The sequence below is a fragment of the Phaseolus vulgaris genome, chromosome 3, assembly GCF_000499845.2.
Source record: "Phaseolus vulgaris cultivar G19833 chromosome 3, P. vulgaris v2.0, whole genome shotgun sequence".
Lineage (NCBI taxonomy): Eukaryota > Viridiplantae > Streptophyta > Magnoliopsida > Fabales > Fabaceae > Phaseolus > Phaseolus vulgaris.
Window position 1 is genome coordinate 20,671,156 of NC_023757.2, and position 18,522 is coordinate 20,689,677.

Consider the following 18,522-nt stretch of genomic DNA (forward strand, 5'->3'; position numbering starts at 1 on the left):
TAAGGAGGTTTATGTCTCACAACCACTCGGTTTTGAGGATCATCAAAATCCCAATCATGTTTACAAGCTGAAGAAGGCTTTGTATAGACTCAAACAAGCTCCAAGATAGTGGTATGAGAGACTTAGCAATTTCCTCTTGATGGGGGAGTTATCCTTCTTCTTAGGGCTGCAAGTCAAGCAATCAAACCAAGTATTGCAAAGAGATTCTTAAGAAGTCTGAAATGGAAAACAGTAAAGAGGCGTCCACACCAATGTCTACAAGCTGTTATATGGATGTTGACTTAGCTGGAATGACAGTAGATCAAACAAAATTCAGAGGATTGATTGGCTCTTTGCTTTATCTCACTACCAGCAGGCCAGACATCATGTTTGTAGTTTGTCTTTGTGCTAGATTTCAATCCAATCCAAAAGAATCTCATTTTAAAGCTGCAAAACAAATTCTGAAGTATCTCAAGGGCACAACCACTGTTGGTTTATAGTATCCCTCTCACTCTCCTATACACTTAGTTGGCTATTCTGATTATGATTTTGCAGGGTACAAGCTAGATAAAAAAAGCACAAGTGAGACTTGTCATCTTCTTAGTTCAAGTCTCATATCTTGGTATAACAAGAAGCAAGCTTATGTGGCTCTTTCCACTGCTGAAGCTGAATACATAGCTATTGGAAGCTGTTGTGCTCAAATTTTTTGGATCAAACAACAACTAGAGGACTTTGGGTTGAAGATCAACAAGGTGCCTTTGCTTTGTGATAACACAAGTCCTATAAATCTTACCAAAAATCAGATTCAACATTCAAGGACAAAACACATTGAGATTCGCCACCATTTTATAAGAGATCATGTGAGCAATGGGGATTGTGAAGTTCAGTTTATTGAAACTAGAAGACAACTTGCAGACATATTCACGAAGCCACTGCCTAAGGAGATGTTTTTCTTTATAAGAAATGAATTGGGTATTTTTTATTCTAAAAATCTTGCTTAATTATGTTTATAATTTGTTCTTCTACTCTATTTGTGAAGACAAATAGGGGGAGAATTATCTGGTTTTAATGTGGTTTGTATGCTGATACATATGGTTTAAATCTGTTTAGTATGCTGCTGCATAAAACTCTGATTGTACACCTCATTCACACGTTTTTTCACACTAATTTTGCTGGTTTTCTTTATAAAAATCACATGGTGAAAACTGGTTCATTGGTGCAAGAGGAACCTAGATATGATTGCTCCCTTGTACATTCATTTTGTCTATTTTGTAGGTACTTTCAAATTCAAATAGATCATCAAATAAGGGGAGATTGTTAAAGATGAGCTTTGTTGTCTCCAAATCTATGAGGATTGCTTCAAGGCCTAGGTGTTGCTTGTGTGTGTGTTCTGGGTAGTTTGAATTTGTAAATCCACTATTTGTTATGATCCAAACCTATTTTAGTCAAGATCTTTTGAAAAAAAATGTTTTCTAAGGAAGTGGAAAAACAACCAGTTGTTTTATCGTTTCAATCAGTTTACACTTAGTGGTTTTTGAAAAGGATTTGAAAAGCTTGACTTTGTTTGACTTTGCTGTCAAATCATTTCAACCGTTTGTTTCGAGAAATCAACCGATTGATTTTTGAAAATCTTTAACAGAATTTGTTAAGTATGTTAAATTTGTCTTAAATGATTCAAAACTGATTTGGCTCTTGCATTAAATGTTTTTAACAACTTTTTGGAGTATAAATAATCTATTATACGCTCCTAAATGTTATGAAATCAAATTATACCTATAAAATCAATTTTCTCCAAGATTGCTTTAAGCTTTGGATTCTTTTAAAGAGTGGAATAGGATTGCTTTGTATTTTTCAATTCAATCTTTTGATTGTATCAGTTGTGATCATTCCTTTTCTCTCTTGATCTCTGTAATTCTGTAAAGACTGGTGTGTGCAGGTCTAGAAGGTGTTCTGATATGTGGTGTGTTGTTAGCCAAAGGAGGTGTGTGTACTTGAAGGATTCAAGATCACCTCTTTGGTGTGTGGTTTGTAATCAAGGTTTTTTTTATTGCTTAGTGGATTGCTCAGAGGTTTCTAGGAAATGGATATAGCTCTTGGTTAAGAGTGACCCAGTATAAATTTGATGTGTGATCTTTCTATCCCTTATCTCATTTAAATCTGTTTTAGCTTGTTTTTTATTCACTGCTAATAAAAACAACCGGTTGAATCGCATAAACAACCGGTTGATTTTTTGGAATCAACTTAAAACAATTTTATTTGTTGGCTGATTTGGTTTCTTGTTCTTTGATTGTTCATTGAACTTCACTCTACCTTCAACATTTGCGAAAAATGTTTATAAACAATTCACCCCCTCTTATTTAAGGCCTACAATTCCAAAAGAATTAATGAGTGATATTAATCATTGAAATGAACTTCAGTGCACGACAACCTTATTCGTATAATAAATATCTAATATTTTGTTTTTTTTCATTATTTTATACCATACAAATTCAAATAAAGAATAATACACCATACATAAAATATATTTTTTATTAATTCATATATCATAGTATTTTTAAATTTTAAACATACACAAAAATTTTTTTAGCCAAATTTTAAATACTCATTTACTTTTAAAATATATTAAATTTTTTATAATAATAATAATGAAAATTATCATTAATATTAATATTCTAATATAAATAATATATATATATAATATAAATGAAATAGTCATAAATAATATTATCTTAATACATAAATTTAACTAACAAAAATATTTAATTATATTATTAATGGAATTAAATAATATTAATTAATAAAAGGAATAATAAAATATATTTTAATATAACACAAAAATATTTTAAATATTTAATTTAATTAATTTATTTTCATTTTACATTATTTTGTTTTTTATTTATAATTGCAACTTTACATTATTTTAATTAACTAAAATGTAAAAAAATAACTCATTTCATTTTTCAATTTTTTTATACACAATGGTAAATTTGTAATCTTACATTTTACACCTTTAAAAATAATTTGAAATACACTTACAACCATCACATCACTCACATATTTCAATAAATCTTTCTCACACATTCCTATAATTTATTTGATATTTAATTATATAATATTAGTTGTTTAACTTTTTAAAATTAAATATCTTTATTTACATTTTTTTATCAGCAATAAAAAATGAAATGAATGATAGTACTAAGGGTACTTCAACCCGTATACAAAAACTTATAGCAAAAAATAGAATATCCTACATGTTTTATCTATCCTCAACAAGAGCACCACAACCAACCAAAAAAACATATATTTCTCGTGCTCTCTCCTACAGACATAATATAGACAAAATAAATCCTTGTAACATTACAAAATTTGCATTCCTTACAATTTAGATAATTTCTTTAATAAAACACCTCAGTACATACCCAATAAAAATATATATAGTCCATGATCCATGATAGTATACATGATAATCCAAGATTCATTCTCATCTTAAAGTGGTACAAAAGAAAGTTGTTGTCCTCCAGTCCCAGGACACATAATGAGAAAAAATGAGCATTAACATCTTGAACTGTGGGACCTATAACTCTGAGAACCTCACAAGGACAAGTAGCGCATTTGCAAAAGATAAAAAATGCTGCAAGGAAAGACATTACGTAACAAATTTCAAAATTTCAATTGGGTGAAGACACCCTTCCGTGTATGAAAAAAATATATTTAAGTATTTATGTTTTAATCCACACTCATGCCTTCATTTGTGCCACTGTAAAAATCTCCTCTACATCCACTACATTACCTCTAAAATTGACATTGTTCCTATGGTTCCATATACCCCATATTACCGCTATCCACTCACATCTCCAAATCTCATTTTCTTTTTTCCTAACCCTACTGATATCATACTGAAAAATTGTTGGTTTGGGCAGTTATGGTGAACTTAAGCCCTTCCAACCCATAAATCACATTTAAAGAATGAGTGACTTATGTTCTCTTGGTGCATTCTTCATAACAAACATATTCTTTCACCTATATTTATACTCCTAGCCTGCAGATTATCAGCAGTAACAATGTTACCTATGATTAACCTCCAAGTGAAGAAGTGGGTGAAGGGTAAGGCTTTTGATCTCCAAAACTCTTCAAAGAAAAACCCTAGGTCAATGATTGTTAGAGGTAATAACTTTGAGTAAGCTGATTTTACCGCATATGTTTTAGTATTACCATCTTTCTGCATCCATTCATCTAACCCTTAATTAGTCAAGGAAAAACTCTCTAAATCGGTCATGAATGCTACAACCTTTTTCTGCTCCCATACAAATCACTCTCTTCTCCATATTAACTTGCCAATGATTCTCACTCCAAATTCCAAAATTGGTTCAAAGTACCACATTTAATTTCCGAGTTTTGAAATATACTTGGGAACTTCTCCTTTAAAGGCTTATGTCCAAGCCGATTATCAGTCCAAAACCTTGCTTTAGTCCTATTTCCAATTTTCCAACCTCTATTATTATTGAACAAATTATTGTTTTCTCCTCCACAACACTTCCTAATATCTCACTACAAAAAAAAAATCAAATTTACCGACGAATTTTTAGCCACGAACTTGAATCTATAGGTAAATTCAGTTTTACCTACGAATATTATCTACTGATATGAATCCGTAAGTAAACTCAATATTATCTACCTTTGTAGCACAGACACTATATGAACACTGATACGATACGGACACAAACACGGCACAGAGATACGTAAAATTTCTAAAATGTAGGACACGGGGACACAAATCTATATATATTATATAATTATGAATTATATAAATTGACAATAAAGATTTACGTGCACAAGTATGTTCCAGATTATTTTTTGGAGCAGAAAGATGTTTTTCATGACTGATTCACAAGAATTTGTTTCTTATTTTTGTAATCATAATAACAATTTATACAATAAAGTTTGAATTTTTAGAAAATTAATGTATTTTTCCTTTTTAAAATTGTGTTAGAACCGTATTAGAATTGTTAGAAATCTAACAAATACCTTTTGAATTGGACACTTCACAGATACGTGTCCTACAGGTGTCATACGAGTGTTGGTGTCCAATACGAGTATCGGACATGCCATTTAAGATGTGTATCCTAGCTTCGCAGGTAAATTCAACTTTACCTACATATTATATTACCCACAAATCTCTATATGTAGGTAAATTTTACATTATATAAATTTTTTTACCATGAATCTATATCTAAAATAAATCCAATAATATTACTAATTATTAATATAAATATTTTTATTAAAAATATTAAGAATATAAATAATCTTAATAATTTTAAAAGTTTTAGTAATATAAATAATATTAATCATAATAATTATATACATAATATTTAAAATATTATTACAATATGATTAATTATAAAATCATAACTAATATTCAAAAAAAATAATAATAAATAATAATTATAAATAATAATCATAACTAATAGATATACATACTATTAACATTATAAAATTAATAATATTATTAATAATAATATTATTATTATTAATAATATTGATGACATTAATAATATTAATAATGTTGGTAACATGAATAATAATAATTATAAATAATAATCACAACAAGATGTAATATTAATAAATAATAATTTTGAAATAATAATTAAATTTAAATAATAATTTTTTTTTTTTATAAATATGTTGGATTTATCCACGGACTGGAGTTGGTAAGTAGTTACAGTTTCCATTACCCACGAACTAGAGTTGGTAGGTAACTACTATTTCCATTACCCATGGACTCGAGTTGGTAGGTAATTACTTTTTCCATTACCTACAGACTAGAGTTAGTAGGTAACTACTGTTTCTATTACACACGAACACATTGTTCGTAGGTAAATTACCTTCTTACACATGGATTTATATTAATAATATTAATTTTTTTTATTAATATTAATAATATTAATTTTTATTTATTAATATTAATAATATTAATTTTTTTATTAATATTAATAATATTAATTAAAATATCATTATTATTTCTATTATTTGTAATATTAATAGTATTAATAGTCCTTTCTAAAAACCATATTTAAACTCTGAGATATGTTTCCATAAACCGTCATCCTCCCCTCCTAATCTCCACTTCCATTTCTCTAATAAAATCATCTTGAACCATTTTAAATCCTTTATTTCCTACCTCCCATCATTTATTGGTAGTCGTCGAGACTTGACACAACGATATGAAGATGGCATGACAATTGTTGCTCATGATGGTAAACCAATATTTTTCTTACAATGACATGCAATCCTTCTTGGAGTGAAATTTTATCAGAACTTAAAAATTTTCAAACTCCACAAGATCGTCCTGACTTGGTCACAAGAATATTTCGAGCAAAATTTGAACAATTGAAGGAAGATGTTATTGATAAAGGACTTCTTGGAAAAGTTAAAAGTTACATGTATGTGACTGAATTTCAAAAACATGGACTACCCCATGTACATATGTTACTTATCTTACAAGATAATGATAAATTACGTGATCCAGAAGATTATGATAGCATTGTTAGAGCAGAAATACCAAAAAGTGAAGAAGAGCCACAATTGCACGAAGATGTACTGAAACACATGATACACGGGCCTTGCAGAACTCTTAATCCAAGATCACCATGTATGAAGCACAATCAATGTAAGAAAAAGTATCCTAAAGAGTTCTTGGAAGAAACACGTCAAGGTAATGCTTCATATCCACAATACAAGAGGCGTTTCAATGCATCAGTATCTATAAATAGAAATGCAAATGTTGACAACAGATGAGGGGTTCCTTAAAACCCTTGGTTGTTGTTAAAATATGATTGTCATATAAATGTTGAGGTGTGGAGTAGCATCAAAAGTATTAAATATTTATACAAGTATGTGTACAAAGGTCCAGATCGAGTAGCAATGGAGGTTCGTAGAGGATCAATTGTAGATGAAGTCCAACAATATATTGATGCTAGATGGATTTGAGCTCCGGAGGCTTTATGGAAAATATTCAGATTTACACTTTATCGAATGAATCCAAGTGTAGAAAGATTACAAATTCATTTACCAAATCGTCATCAGGTGCGCTTCTTTTTTATTTTTCTATAAAAGAAATAAATGTTTTCTTATTGTATAGTATAATATTGTCTAGTATAAATTCATGTAAACTGAAGTTGCACCTCAAATCTTGAAACTTTCTTTGTTGGTTCTTATTTTATCTATTTGTCCTTCTGTAATTCTAGAGAGAGAAGACAAAGAGATCAAAGTGGTGCAATATTTCAATTCATCATCTTTGTTTTTTACTTTCTATTTCAGGTGCGCTTCTATAAACATCAGAACATAAGTGATGTATTAAATGATGACAATAACTCCAAAACCATACTCACACAATTCTTTGCACTAAATTATCGAGATCCACATTTTAGAAGTTATTTGTATAGAGAAATTCCACAACATTATTGTTGGCACAACAAACAAAAGGAACGGTACCCAAGAAGGTCAAGGAAGAAAGTTATTAGTCGAATTTATACTGTATCTCCTTCAGAAGGAGAAAAGTTCTTCTTGCGTATTTTGTTATCCCATATAAGAGGGCCAACCAGTTGGGAATACCTATTATCACCAAATGAAACATATTGCCCCACATTTAAAAAAGCAGCTGAAAAATGGGGATTTTTAGAAAGCGATAATAGTATTCATGAATGCTTAGTTGAAGCATCAAGTTTACAAATGCCTTATGCTTTAAGGAGATTGTTTGTGACCATATTAATTTTTGTGAACCAACTGATGTTCGAAGTCTCTGGAATGAGTTTTATATCTTTACGGTAGAAGATTATACTTCAACAAACACTTCTATGGGCATCAACGTTAATATGCTATTGAGGGATTTAAATGATCTTCTTATTCAACATGGTAAAACAATCAATGATTTTGATTTACCAACATTAACATTTGATGCATTTGAAAATACTTTAGTACCAAGAATTATACAAGAAGAGTTATCAATACAAATACCTAATGAAGATGTTGACAATGTACAAAGATTGAATATTGATCAGTTGACCTCTTTCAATACCATTTTAGATGTAATACATCGTAAGCAAAGTCAAGTATTTTTTGTGGATGGACCAAGAGGAACCGGTAAAACATTCATTTACCGTACATTAATTGCATATTATAAAAGTAAAGGAAAAATTATTTTAGCGACAACCTCCTCTGGTATAGCTGTAACATTATTACCTGGTGGTCGAACTGCACATTCTCAATTTAAGATACCTATTAATGTAGAAGTTGGTTTGTTCAATAAGCAAACAAATTGATCTTGCAAAGCTACTAAGACAAACAACAAAAATTATTTGGGATGAAGCACCCATGATTAATAGATATGCTTTAGAGGCATTAGATAGATCATTAAAGGACATTCTAGATTGTGATGCTCCATTTAGGGGGAAAGTGATTTTTTTTTATCAGCAATAATAGGGGGGGGGGGAAGTAATGATATAAGGAGGAGATTTTGTACCCAAGATTAATAATTAAAACTTGTATGAAATTCCACAACATTATTGTTGGCACAACAAACAAAAGGAATGGTACCCAAGAAGGTTAAGGAAGAAAGTTATTGGTCGAATTTATACTGTATCTCCTTCAGAAGGAGAAAAGTTCTTCTTGCGTATTTTGTTATCCCATATAAGAGGGCCAACCAGTTGGGAATACCTATTATCACCAAATGAAACATATTTCCCCACATTTAAAAAAGCAGCTGAAAAGTGGGGATTTTTAGAAAGCGATAATAGTATTCATGAATGCTTAGTCGAAGCATCAAGTTTACAAATGCCTTATGCTTTAAGGAGATTGTTTGTGACCATATTAATTTTTGTGAACCAACTGATGTTCGAAGTCTCTGGAATGAGTTTTATATCTTTACGGTAGAAGATTATACTTTAACAAACACTTCTATGGGCATCAACGTTAATATGCTATTGAGGGATTTAAATGATCTTCTTATTCAACATGGTAAAACAATCAATGATTTTGATTTACCAACATTAACATTTGATGCATTTGAAAATACTTTAGTACCAAGAATTATACAAGAAGAGTTATCAATACAAATACCTAATGAAGATGTTGACAATGTACAGAGATTGAATATTGATTAGTTGATCTCTTTCAATACCATTTTAGATGTAATACATCGTAAGCAAAGTCAAGTATTTTTTTGTGGATGGACCAAGAGGAACCGGTAAAACATTCATTTACCGTACATTAATTGCATATTATAAAAGTAAAGGAAAAATTATTTTAGCGACAACCTCCTCTGGTATAGCTGTAACATTATTACCTGGTGGTCGAACTGCACATTCTCAATTTAAGATACCTATTAATGTAGAAGTTGGTTTGTTCAATAAGCAAACAAATTGATCTTGCAAAGCTACTAAGACAAACAACAACAATTATTTGGGATGAAGCACCCATGATTAATAGATATGCTTTAGAGGCATTAGATAGATCATTAAAGGACATTCTAGATTGTGATGCTCCATTTAGGGGGAAAGTGATTTTTTTTTATCAGCAATAATAGGGGGGGGGGGAATTGATGATATTAGGATGAGATTTTCGCTAGGTACTACCAGTTGTTCAAAAGGGTACAAAGGCACAAATGATTTCTGCGTGTATTGTCAAGTCTTCTTTATGGAGTAACATAAAGGTATTGCATTTACAACAAAACATGCAGTCATTACAAGATCACAATTTTGCAAAATACCTCATGTCCATCGGAGATGGGATTGAACCTACAATTCTTGATGATATGGTGAAAATACCCCATGGACTAGCAATACCATGGGAAGGAGAGAGTTCAATACAAAAACTTATACAAGAAACCTTTCCCCAATTGCAATTTCATACATGGGATGCATCTTATATGGTTCAGAGAGCCATATTGACTCCAAAAAATGAAGATGTTGAAATACTTAATAACATGATTATCAATCATTTTCTTGGAGAACAACATAATTTATTGTGTCACATAATCTATACCAACAAGAGTACTTGAACTCCATTGCTCCAAGTGGCTTGCCACCACATATTTTAAAGCTTAAAAAAGGTGCACCATTAATGTTGTTGTGAAACAGAGACCATAAATCTGGGTTATGTAATGGGACGAGATTATTGTGTCGTGGGTTCTACATGAACATGTTGGATGTTGAAAACTTGACAGGTCAACATGTTGGAAATTTTTTTTTCTTACCAAGAATTAAACATAAAACAATAGAAAGTACAAGTCTCACATTTGTGCTTATTAGGAAATAATTTCCTGTGAAATTAAGTTTTGTCATTACTATAAATAAATCACAGGGGCAAACTATACCTAATGTTGGAATTTACCTTCCACGACACGTTTTTAGTCATGGTCAATTATATGTTGCATTATCAAGAGGTGTTTCTCAAACTTCAACAAAAATTCTTATTAAAGGACACCTTGAAGGAGAAGAAGGAAATTTTAGCAAAAATGTTGTTTATAAACATATTTTGTTATCGCAAAATCAAGTATTGTTCGTTTTAATTATATGTGACACATAAAGATAATATATGTGATTATTCTGCTTACACTATTTCTTATATATATTAAAGGCAACATAATATACAAGGAGCCCTTCCAGTTGAATGGAGATATCAACACAAAGCATTTACACATTTATCTACACAAACAAGTATTTATTAATATATGTATATTGCATATATATATATATGTATGTGTGTCTGTGTGTATTTTGCAATTTATTCATAATTGACATTCTTTCGTAGGAAATAAAATTTGTAAACAATGGAACACTTAGAAGGATGATCAATCACTCGCATTGATTAAGTCAATTGACACCAAGGTATAATGATTGTACATAATGATGATGATAATGATATTTTTTATTCATGTACTATAAATTTATATTATTAATATAAGTGTGCAAATAATAACATTTTTATTTGAAATTTAATATTAAACATATATATATATATAAATGATAAAAATAAAAAAATGTGGATACATAGTCGCGAGAGCGCCTATGTTTCCATAAACCGTCATCTTCCCCTCCTAATCTCCACTTCCATTTCTCTAATAAAATCATCTTGAACCATTTTAAATCCTTTATTTCCAACCTCCTATCCTTAAATTTGTGCTCATATTATCTCATTTAACCCAAGTTATTTCCAAACTCCTGCGTGATAATAATTTAATGGCTGATGGGTTAAAGGAAAGAGGACTATTAGAAGTACATCTTCTTTTGTTAATTGTGTAAAAGAAAAAACTAAAGGAGATGAAATTAAATTACTCTTGGTGAGAGAATTTAGAAAATGTTTCGGCAACCTACACGAAGGTGAATTGCTCAGAAGTTCATTTAACATAATGGGTGTCTAATTAAATGTTTGTAGCTTCATTGCTAACTTGTTTTATCTTCTTTTTTTCTATTTGATTTACCCATCTTCTGGAATAAAACATTACGTTCTTTAAGATGAACTATTTTTCAAAATTATCCATAGATTTGTTAAGTTATTTAATAATTATCATTTAAATAATTACAAAATAACAGATGTTTTAAAAATAAATTCTATAAAGATTGAAAAAAAAATTCAAATTCACTGTGCTACAGTGTTATTGGTCATTGAGGGAAGTATAGGGAGAAAATTTAATTATTAAATTTAGTTTTTTATTTAAGAAAAAATAATATGAGAAGATCAAAATAACAAAGATCACAAAAACATCACATCATCTTTCATCCAAAACTTTAAAGTAATAAATTTGTATTTTTTTTCTTATATATTGAAGTTATATATTTATAAACAATAGGTATATATAACTCTGATTCAGGATACATACAGTCTTGTTTGTGAGTGGGATCTCTGCCTCTGGTCACAATACATATAGAGTAGGATGGGGTGGCATGTCTCATTATGGTGGTGCTACAAAGGTGTGTTAGAAAGACTTTTTAATACTCAAGTCAATATCTTACTTATATGCTCCAAAAATTGATCTGAAGATTTGTATGATGATTTTGATTGTGATTTTAAAGATGGTGGAGATTATTAATTTGAAGATTTTGGAGATTTGAAGGATGTTTGTGGTTGATAGAATGCAAATATTCAAGGAGGAAATAATTGGGTTTGACCCAAATTCTTTATTTGCATATTGTTACCCATAAACAATTTTCCATTTTATTAATGATTAGATGCATTTTTGTAATTAATATTGACAAATATGTCCTACATTGCATAAGTATTAATTGATATGTTGAAAAAAATTATTGATAATATTTAAAATATAAATTACAGTTGTATAAAGTTTTTATTTTTAAAAAACCTAAAAACATTTAATTAATAGAATTTTTTTTCTAATAATTTACAAATATTCCATTGTATTCAATGTTTATGGAAGAAGGTTTAAATTGAAAAAAAAATTGAACAAGTTCAAGGCCCAAAAATATGTAAAAAGAAAGATATTTATTATATTTTTTTATGAACAATGAATAATTTAAAACTAAATGATGTTACAACCTTTAACCTTTATACAGAAGAAAAAAAACCCTCCAAACTTGATTCTAAAAGGAACACTTCATAGCAACTCAACAGATAAACAATGGTCACATTATGCTTCCTAACATATTTAACTTATACAAACAAAAAAAAATTAGCCAATATCTTTTATAACAAAAAGAATATTTGTTATAAAATAAAGAATACTCTACACTACTACTAGAAAATTATTAAATATAAATTAATTTTAAATATAAAAAATAATTAATTACTATATTGATTTATTTATGTTATAGATTAAAAAATTATTAGTATCTCAAATAATTTTATTATTAATAAAAATTTATAAATTAATTTTTATATTGATATCTAATTGGTTAATAATTTTATTTACAAACAATTGGTAGATAAAATAATATATATTTTTTAGTGTATAAAATAATATATAATTTAATTAATATAGTAATAAATTATTTTTAATTTTTAAAATTAGTTTTTATTTAATAATTTTGTAGTGTGAAAAAAACTTGTATGATAATGTTCTTTATGAGAAAAAACTTGGTCAACATGAGCAACCACCTAGAAAGGAAAAAAAGAGAAAAAGAAAGAACAGTTATGTGTATGATATGTGATATAATGTTATAAGAAAAGAAAAATACTAAGTGTTGGTGAAGCATATAATATACAAATGTGTATATGAATCTATTCTTATTTGGTTGAAGAGAAAAAATTGTGGCTGATACTGCACCACTTTTGCAAGCTTCATCTGCATAAGGCATTAAGCCACATTCTAACAAATTTATATGAGTAACTCCTGTTCCTTAACATATGATGAAGGCGTTGACAAGAGCATGTATATATAAATAGACACATTCAACAACATATCAAGATTCATTTAAATTATTAATCATATACACTATTAGTATTACTCTAGAAAGATTATATATATATATATATAGCAGCAGAATATATATGCATATACATTAACTGCAGCAGAAAACTGGAGAAGTAGACAATTACTCGGAGATGGTTTTCGAGCACTGATATTGTGAGTTCTATATGATATATTTTATAAGGTTGTGCTAATATATGATGAAGAAGCATATATGATATTGGTGTTACAGAACATAAACAGAGAGGCAAATGGCAGATGTTAAATAAAATGGAACTCTAGCTAGGATGAATGCACTGAAAAAATGTGGGGTCGTTGGGAATCAAAACTTAAAAGAAAGTGGCTTAAATATCAAGAAACAACACTGTAATAATATATTGATTAATGTGTTGATGCCCCTTAAAAGTCTTTCATTATTATATCATATTTATAATGGGGTTTTGCACGGGTTCATCACTTTGTGGTTATCATATCAAATCCCATATAATTGACTTTATCATTGCCCATGATTGTCTTTCATTGCTACTTTGCTTTTTGAACCCAGGAAATACATATATAGTGATCCCCAGGCCCTAACATTTATATATATTTATATTTATATACACACATACAACAAGCTAATTAACATCAAAAGTTCCATGCTCCAAATCACTATACTGATTTTTGATTTGATAGATGTGTGTATTAGTAAAAATACTAGATGTCGCGTAATGCTATTTAATTACAACATTAATCATTGCAAACACAGTTTCATATAACTATATTTGGCTTCACTCACTTTTTTTTTTCTTAGTTCAAATCAAGTTTTGCCTTTATATACACATTTTGTGATTATCTCTACCGGCAAAAACCATTAACACCAAAAAAGGCTTTTATTGTATCACAGAAATTCAATTCCCTGATTTCACAATGATCATATTTTTTTCACGGGCACGTGATGCAAAGGATATATCATGAAAGAGAAAAGAAAACATCAAACTAATAAGATTGCTAATGCATGTAATATTTATATTTCACGCCCCCTAATAAAGTTTAGAGATTAATGATTAGTTTTTGGCATTGATGGGCATTTGAATATTCATGGCAATAATAAGTTTTTTTTTTTGTGAATCCTTGAGAGATGTTAAATTCATAGTGTGCTTTCTCACTATATTAGTGCGACTGCCATATTGAATTTGAAATATAGAAAAGCAACTTTTGATTCAACACACAAAACCCCACCATCAATCATAGTCATGAGAAAACAAACAATTCTTTTATATATAGTAACATTAAGTGGACAAACAGTGTATCAACAAAAGTACTATTCGTTTCTTTTTTATTTGTTAAATTTTATTTTGATTCATATTTATAAATGAACGACCATACGATTCTCTAAAAATTCAAAATAAATAGAATGAAACAAGTAATGTTTTTCTTTAATTATTCTTTTATGTAAGGCAATACACTCTCACTGTCTTTGCCACAATCTCTGCAATAAAGCTTTACAACAAGTTGGTACCCGCAGATAATGTAAATTATTCTCCTCCTAATGATTATTCATGACCAATTCACTTAAGTGCTTTAGACTCGTGATTTTACAACACGATTCTGATTTTTTTCTGAATTTTTTAAGCCAAGTAATGGAGATTAGTTTGTGACAAGTGTAGTATAAGAAAAGATACAATCTTTAGTGTTTGTCACTTTGTTTTTATCATTTAATTACTGGAGCATAATTAAATAGAATTTAAACTCTGTCCTTAGGCTTGAGTGCTCCATTAAGTCGCAAAAGGGATTCATGCAATTTGTCAATATCAGCTGGCATATCTACATATTTAAAAGCATGCAACTACATATATAATTACCTTAATTCATTTTTAATTACAAAGATGTACAATTAACGAAAAATCATTAATTACACTCACCATCAATTAAAGATCAGTCAAACTGAACTTAAGCAAGTGACCCTAGCTGCAGTATATGATTAAAACCAAGATAATATATAATGTATGAAGCATGAACAAAAGGTCAAAGCAGAAATTTTAAACTACCAAGTGATTAGTTCTCCGAATCTCAATTAGAAAATCAAAACCTAATTAGATAAAAAGTCAATGTAAAAGTTGGTTGATATTAATATTATTAAAATAATTACATAAGTTGGCATAAGTGGTAATTCGAATCATGATACAATTATTTTGAATATAAAATAAATTGTATTAAAAAACGAAAATATTTCATATTATGTGCGATTAGGGTTTCCAAGAATGCTAGTGATTCTTTTTGGACGAGTACCAAATCCAATTCTACCGCCAGCAAACATAACATTAAATTTGAGGGAGTCATGCGTAAGAAAGAGCCAATGCCCTCTTGATGGTGTCCACGAGACTCTGAAAACAAGCATGCATTTCGGTTAGGTTAAGAAATAAAATGTCAAGAAAGGTTGCATCCATGGTTATCATCAACATATTAAAACCTAGTTCTTGTGATTAAGCCGATTAGGTTAATTAAATAAGAAAAGATTGCAAATGCATCAGAAAAACCTTTATCATCCACAAATGCATGTTGTCCATATAACTATAGACACAAGGAATTGAACGCGGCAAATTAAATGTTTTTGTTTCACGATGTCGATACTTCCTAAGCTATTCACCAAGCTCTTTCATAAAGATAATACCTTGAAGTAAACAATTTTAACAATTGTACCCTCTAGAATAATTTATTTTAAAATTTAATAAAGAAAATGAAATGAAGTCAGACTCATCCATTTAATTTAATATCACAAAGTTTCCATAAAAAAGGAAATAATTTTTTGCCGCTTATTTTTTAAAACAATTCAATTCTCCACCCAAATTGTTGGTACTATACTTTAGGAACTTTTCTTTTTAAGAGAATAAAGACAAATTAATACTTATAAAAAAATAATGTATAAAAGTTTAGCTTCTTCGTCAACATGAAAATTATTAAGAAATGAACTTTAAGTTTAACTTAACATTATAAAAATTATTTCATGCTGATAAAAAAAAATAAAAAATTATTTCATAAGATAAAGTTTGCATTCACTTATATACTGTGATATATTTTTAATCTCTAGTTAATGTGGGATCTCTAATTGAAATTTCAAATAGAAAAGTAATTGTGCATAACTGAAAAACAATTCAATATTATATATTCTAAAAACCTAGAACAACTTACTAATTGTTAAAGTTGAATTTATCTCGTTGTATTATATTTTTTTTTGGTGAAGTTATTTTTTTATTTTCTTTTTTATCAAAAAAAATGAATGAAATAAATTGAATTGTTTTAGGGATGATCCAACTTGTATATAAAAAGAGTTTTAAACTTGATGGGGCCAAATAGGACGTCATCAGACAATACAAAAAAGTCATCATCCCAACAATGGAGAAACACAAAATCTTGTATTAAACATATTACAAACATTGTTTACTAAAATCCTGAACAATTAGACAATGACTTCCCCTATATTGTGTCCCTCTATCAAATCAATTGTAATTTGTCCAATCTATTAATGAAAATCTCCTTACAGTCACTGCAACCTGGTATTTAAATGTACTCTGACTCAAGATGTTGAATTTGTAACCAAGATATTGACTAGTTCTTTGCCTGCCCAAATCATAATGTAATCCTTGTGTGAACCTTCCACCTGCAAATAATAGCTAACAACTACCATCCAGGTATACCATGTAACAAACTGGTTATAGCACAAGAAAAATGTATACATTAATCTTCTAACCTGGTTATTGCTTTTGATTTTATTTTTTGAGAGTTTTCCTACAGTTTAAAGGGTCCATACACCAGTTGGGTATGAGAAAGAAGTCACTTGTTCATTTCCAGTGATCCAAGACCAAGTTTTGAATTGTGGCAAAACAAAAATTTCTATAAGATCAGGCCTATCATTATTAAAAATAATATTGTTTCTTTGCCTTCAAATTTCTCACACAATTGCAATCCACATACACCCTTAGGTTTTTGTTTTCATATTCTGTTAGCTTTAAGATCCTGAACTGACAAAAGTGATTTTTTACAATGTTATGTTGTGTTGTATGTTTCCCAATCCATCTATAACATAGGTTCCATGCCACCAAGACCACATCACATGTTAACAATAGGTGACTAACATATTCATCCTCTTGTCCACACATTACACACATGTTGTCAAGTTGTACTCCCCGACTGCCTTACTTATCTTTTGTTGCTTCTATGTTTTTTAACACTCTCCATGAAAATAAGTTAGGAGATGAGAGGGCCTTAATTTCCCAATTTTTTTCATATAGAGACATTGTTGATCAATAGTGATCAAGAGCTTTGAAGAATCCAAATCCAAGTGTTTGATGCAAGGCTGGAGTTGCTGCTGTGTTTGGGGTGGAATCTGGGTAGTTTAAAAGTGTAATACACTCTTTGTTGAATCTAAAGCTAATGTGTTTTAAAATCTTTTTGAAATTAAGTGTTTTTCAAACTAAGTGAAAAACAACCTGTTGTTTTGTCAAAACAACCGATTGTTTTACTCTTAGGTGTTTTTGAAAAGGTTGAAAATTGTTTTGGTTGGTTGACTTATTGTCAAACCAAAACAATCGGTTGTTTCGTGGTTTCAACCGATTGTTTCTTTGAAAATCCGAACATAATTTTGTTTTGATGGTTGAATGTGCTTTAAATGATTTCCAACCGAATACACTCCTTCATTAAATGCTTTGACCAATCTTTGAAAAGTATAAAAGGTTTGTTTATGTTTTAAAACAAACAAGAGAAACAAATTTGAGTTTTTCAGTTGTGAGAAAGATTGTTTTCAAGTTTTGAACATTCACATCAAGCTTTGGGTTTTCTTAAGAAAAGTGGAATAGGATTGCATCTGTATTGATTTCAGATTATTCTGTAAACAAGTGTAATTCTTTCTCAATCTTCTGTATTTTCTGGTGTTGCTCCCAAGGAGTGTTGTGTGCTTTTGAGGTGGTCAAGATCAATACTCTTGGTGTGTGTTGTGCCAAAGTGAGTGTGTTTCTTGAAGGGTTCAAGGTCACTACTTCGGTGGTTTGTGTGTAATCTGTTTTGATTGCTTAGTGGATTACCCAGTGGCTTCTGGGACTGGATGTAGCTCTTGGTTTAAGAGTGAACCAGTATAAATTGTTGGT

At 29.4% G+C, this 18,522-nt stretch overlaps 1 protein-coding gene across 1 annotated transcript; it reads left to right on the forward strand.

Moving 5' to 3' along the window:
* Window positions 1-6,255: 6,255 nt before the first annotated feature.
* On the forward strand, window positions 6,256-6,774 carry LOC137839324 (uncharacterized). Its single transcript, XM_068648445.1, has one exon. The coding sequence runs from the start codon at window positions 6,256-6,258 to the stop codon at window positions 6,772-6,774; it is 519 nt and encodes a 172-aa protein (XP_068504546.1).
* Window positions 6,775-18,522: the final 11,748 nt, after the last annotated feature.